Raw genomic sequence first — 4,382 nt, forward strand, 5'->3', positions numbered from 1 at the left:
CCCATGCCAGCAACTGATCTCTCCTCCTCCCATCCTCTTTCAAATAGGTTAAAGGAGAGGGTGGAACAAGATGTTTCCTAGGAAGGGACAGACACACTGAGACCTGGAGCCCCTGAATCTCTAACCCAATGACTGGTTCCTTGGGAATCCTCTGGCTTCTCAGTGGGACACAGCCTGAGGAAAATATGTGCCTTGGGAAAACTTCATCTCATCCACTGGCAGAAAGGGGCCACCTGGCAGCTCCAATGCGTCCAGCCCCAGAGGACCAGCAAGGACAGAATGCCAGGAATAGCTCTCACCCATCCTGCAAATGTAAGAGGCTCCACCTGCTTCTCCAAGAGCCATGTCACACCCCAGCCCTGGGTTCTCCCTGGAAAAGGGCCCTCATCACAAGCTCCTCCTCCGGTCTGACTCCACAGGGAGGAGTTCTTGTCTGAAACTATGGAAGCTTCTCTACAGCATGACTCACAAGCTTAAGAAGAAAAGATAGGAGTGAAGAACAAAGAAAAGAGAGTGGAAAATAGAGAAAAGTCCACACAGAGAAGGAGCCAACACTGGAATTATATAGCTTTAAAGGGCAGAGGAAAGTGACTCCTAGCCTAGCTACTGTTCAGCTGCTGATGTCAGAGTTTCTGCAAGTAGCTGGGACCCCAGCCCAGACCAGGTAGATCTACAGATGCACATCCACACCTACCTATCTGTATTTGCCTGGAGAGAAAAGGGTCTTCTTAAAAAATTTAACCTGGGTAAAATATTTTCTTTCCAATACTTGTTTATCTTACCTATATATTGTCTATGTTAGTGTGATTTTAATTTCAAAAGACAAAATGTTTAAATATTATTTGGTGCATCTGAATAGATGCTGAGTAGACCCTGCTGAGATAAGCTGTCAGTGGAACCATCAGCCATACCAAACGACCACCCAAGTGCCCTAGCCCTAAAACACTCCCCAGGTACCTTTCACAGTCACCATCTTTGTCCAGCTCTGAGCCCAGTTATAGTCTCATCTTGCCATGGCTCCAGCTCTAGGGGAAGCTGCTGCCTAGGCTGACCTGGGTCCTGCAGGTCCCACCAATATCACCACCAGAGCTCCTACTGTCATGGCAGTGCAGTAGTCAGTGGAGGAAGTGGGGGTTTTCAGCTGCTGCCACAGATCCAGTGGCTGCTGCCACAGATCCAGTGACTGCTGCTGACCTGGGCCTGGAGGACTCAGAGGAGCACCATTAAGATGAACCAACAGTCCAAGAGACCAGCATCTTCCCCAGCCACAACCCATTCTCCTCAACTTTTGGGGGCAGGGTTGATAATAATGTATGTGGGGAAGACATTGGATTCAGATAAGAATTGAACCAGCAGGAGGCTCAGGGTTCCCGATAGCAGCCTTCCCTCAGGCCAACCCCCTCCCTCTACCCTTCTCTTACATCCTAGTCCACCAGCAAGGTCGGTGCAGTGGTGTGAAAAGAGCTGTTTTCTTTCACTTTCCTCTCTCCTCACCCACACCACCGAGTCTGGCATTTCACAAGTGCCCATTCTCATCCTATGTAATTGCCTCTTTTTATTATAGAATCACTGAGGGAGGTAGGAGGCGGTGGGGTGGGTACTTGATAGTATAAAAGCAGTGTCACTTCCAGCCTACCTCTGAGACTAAATCAGAACAGAGCTTGAAAAGCCCATTCTGCCAACAGGAGCATATTTCAAAACACAAGCATGCCTGTCCCAGCCTTTCGTCAGCTTTCCACCTGGAATTCCCATTTCCCTCATTCATAATTCTACAGAATTCTTAAAAGAATTCATACTATTGCAATTGTCCAAAGTGGTATGATGGGCAGAAGGGAAGAAGGAACTAATATCCTTTTATAGTGTAGGTTGTGCCAAAGAAAAAGTATCTGATCCTATAGGCTTCCATATACTCTGATCAAAATAATGCTTTGTTTAAAATTACAATATAATTTAAATTTATGATTACTAGAAACTTAATACTACCTTAGTTGTGATCATTTTCTTTGGAAGCATGTAGTATAATAAAGATTATTTTAAAATTCATGACAGTAGTTTTTCTTTGGAGACGATAATATATTGTATTATATTACTAGAGATGGATTAAGTGATTAATTTATCACTGATGCTATAACTAAAACTAAATGGAAAATGGCATTCAGTGTATATGAATTCACCATATACAAACCTCAGACATTTTCATAGTTATTCATTAAGTGAAATGCTTTCAACCCCATCAACCCATTATTATCAACACATTCAGTAAAATCTTCATCAATCACCAATACAATAATATGTCAAATTAGATTTAGCCTCACACATTCCACAGACAGTTGTCCTTTTTTCCCATTAACTGTGATTTCTCTTGGCCCTACAGACAGAGGTCGCATTTTTACATCATCTGCTCTCCACCAAGTCCTACCTCGGCCCCACTCCTCTCCCACCCAGCACCCCTGCTGTATTCCAGATGCTGCGATGTTCCCTGAAGAGCTAGCTCTACCTCTCAAGCCACCGCCCCAGCGCCATTGGTTGACCCCTCACCCAACCACGTCTCACTTGTGGTCCAGTAAGCTCAGCTCAGTCAACATCCTTAAAACAAGAGCTGATTACATCATCCCCCCGAAGGCATTTTGAAAGGGGTAAGGACTGACACCAGTGGCCCCATGCCTGCTGCCTTTGTGCACCCTTGTGCTGTACACGTAGCACATAGAACCTGACTTAATTGTTCAGTTGCCCATCTGGCCTTCTGAGAGGCTGTGAGCTAGTCCAGGGCAGAAACAGGTTCTATTTGTCCTCTTATTACCAGGGCCCACAAAGGACATAGTCTGAATTCAGAGCATGTGAGCTGAATGAAGAAAGAAAAGTGGAATGACAGGCAGAGGGCCTGAGCATGGATAGTTGGACCGTCATTGAGATTTCCTGCTTCCCTTTTGTCATTCCTCAAAACATGTGCCTAAGAAAATGTTGAAAGCCTGGGCCTGAGTGTGTGAGGTGCTCTCACCCTCGGGTCTGCTTGGGCGGGGGAACAAGTACACATACTTGGGCGGTGCATCGTAAAACCCAGCTCAGGATAAAAGGGCTGAGGTCCTGGGTTCCTCAGTCCACAATCGCCTCAGGAAGCGCCTTCTCCTGCCTCGCAGAAAAACCAGGTGAGCGTCCAGCTGGGGAGAGGGCCTGGGCTGCAAGGGCTGAGCAAACCTGTCTGTGCTTCAACAAGAAGAGGGAAGGAGGCAGACGGGGTGGAGGTGGCAGAGAGGCCCGTGGTGGGCAGCAGGGTGGGTCAGGGATGGGGGAAGGGTGGGGTTGTGAGAAGGAGAGTCCATGAGCTGTGTCCAGGGTTCACTGCGATGCAGCGACGTCAGGACACTCAGCCTCTCGCATCCCCAGAGATGCGCGTTGCCTCCTCACACACTCACTGATTTGCACCCTCCTTACCCGTGTGCAGAGAGATGTGGCCCTGGAGGGGCGCGTGTGCTCCGAGTGCCTGCAGGGGGCGCTGTTCGCATCGGGTCTGGGGCCGGGCCCTCGGGTGGGGCGCAGGACCCCTGGGGCCTCACCCCCAGTCTGTTGGTGGTGCCTGCCTGGCAGGTAAGGGGGGGAAGGAAGGACAGCGTATCATGCCGATTCAACTTTGAATCGGTTTCTATTTCCACTGTCCAGATCGTGGCTGGACGACCGACTGAGTTTAGGGGAAAGGACCTACAATTAAACCAAAGAAAGAGGAGATACTGACTTGAAGCCTCTGTATTGACTCGTATTTTGCTTTGGTTTTATTTTGCCTAGGCTCGCTGACCTCCTGCCGAGATGTCCAGCCAGCAGAACCAGCAGCAGTGCCAGCCCCCGCCCAAGTGCCCCTCACCCAAGTGCCCCCCGAAAAGCCCGGCACAGTGTCTGCCCCCAGCCTCCTCCGGCTGTGCGCCAAGCCCCGGGGGCTGCTCTGGCCCCAGCTCCGAGGGCGGCTGCTGCCTGAGCCACTACAGGTGCCGCAGGTCCCACCGACGCTGGTGCCAGAGCTCTGACTCCTGTGACGCGGGCAGTGGTCAGCAGGGCCGGGGCTCTGGCTCTGGCCACAGCTCTGGGGGCTGCTGCTAACCTGAGCCATGAGATTAAGTAAAAACATATTTTAAATAAAGAAAGAAAGAAAGTTCTAAAATGACTAGAACAAGCCCTAGCCTGGTGCATCTTGTTGCTGTCCCCTCTCTTTGCTTCCCAGATGTTCCGTGAAGTGTTTGAGTACTCCCCCAGGGGTTTATCCTGCTGGGTCTCAGTGCTTCTCCCTCCTTTATGTCTCTGTGCTGTGAAAAATAAAGCTGTTCTTTCTCATTGCAACCTTTGTCTAACACGACCATGTCTTGACCCTCTGGGGCTGCTCAACACCCGGTGCA

At 49.6% G+C, this 4,382-nt stretch overlaps 1 protein-coding gene across 1 annotated transcript; it reads left to right on the plus strand.

Annotated features, from left to right (window-relative positions):
* Nucleotides 1–3,801: 3,801 nt before the first annotated feature.
* LOC138389995 (late cornified envelope protein 3A-like) lies at nt 3,802–4,089 on the plus strand. The gene has a single exon (XM_069478750.1). It carries the CDS (start codon nt 3,802–3,804, stop codon nt 4,087–4,089), a length of 288 nt encoding a protein of 95 aa, XP_069334851.1.
* The last annotated feature ends 293 nt before the right edge of the window (nt 4,090–4,382 follow it).

This window comes from Eulemur rufifrons, chromosome 8, assembly GCF_041146395.1.
Source record: "Eulemur rufifrons isolate Redbay chromosome 8, OSU_ERuf_1, whole genome shotgun sequence".
In the NCBI taxonomy this organism is placed as follows: domain Eukaryota; kingdom Metazoa; phylum Chordata; class Mammalia; order Primates; family Lemuridae; genus Eulemur; species Eulemur rufifrons.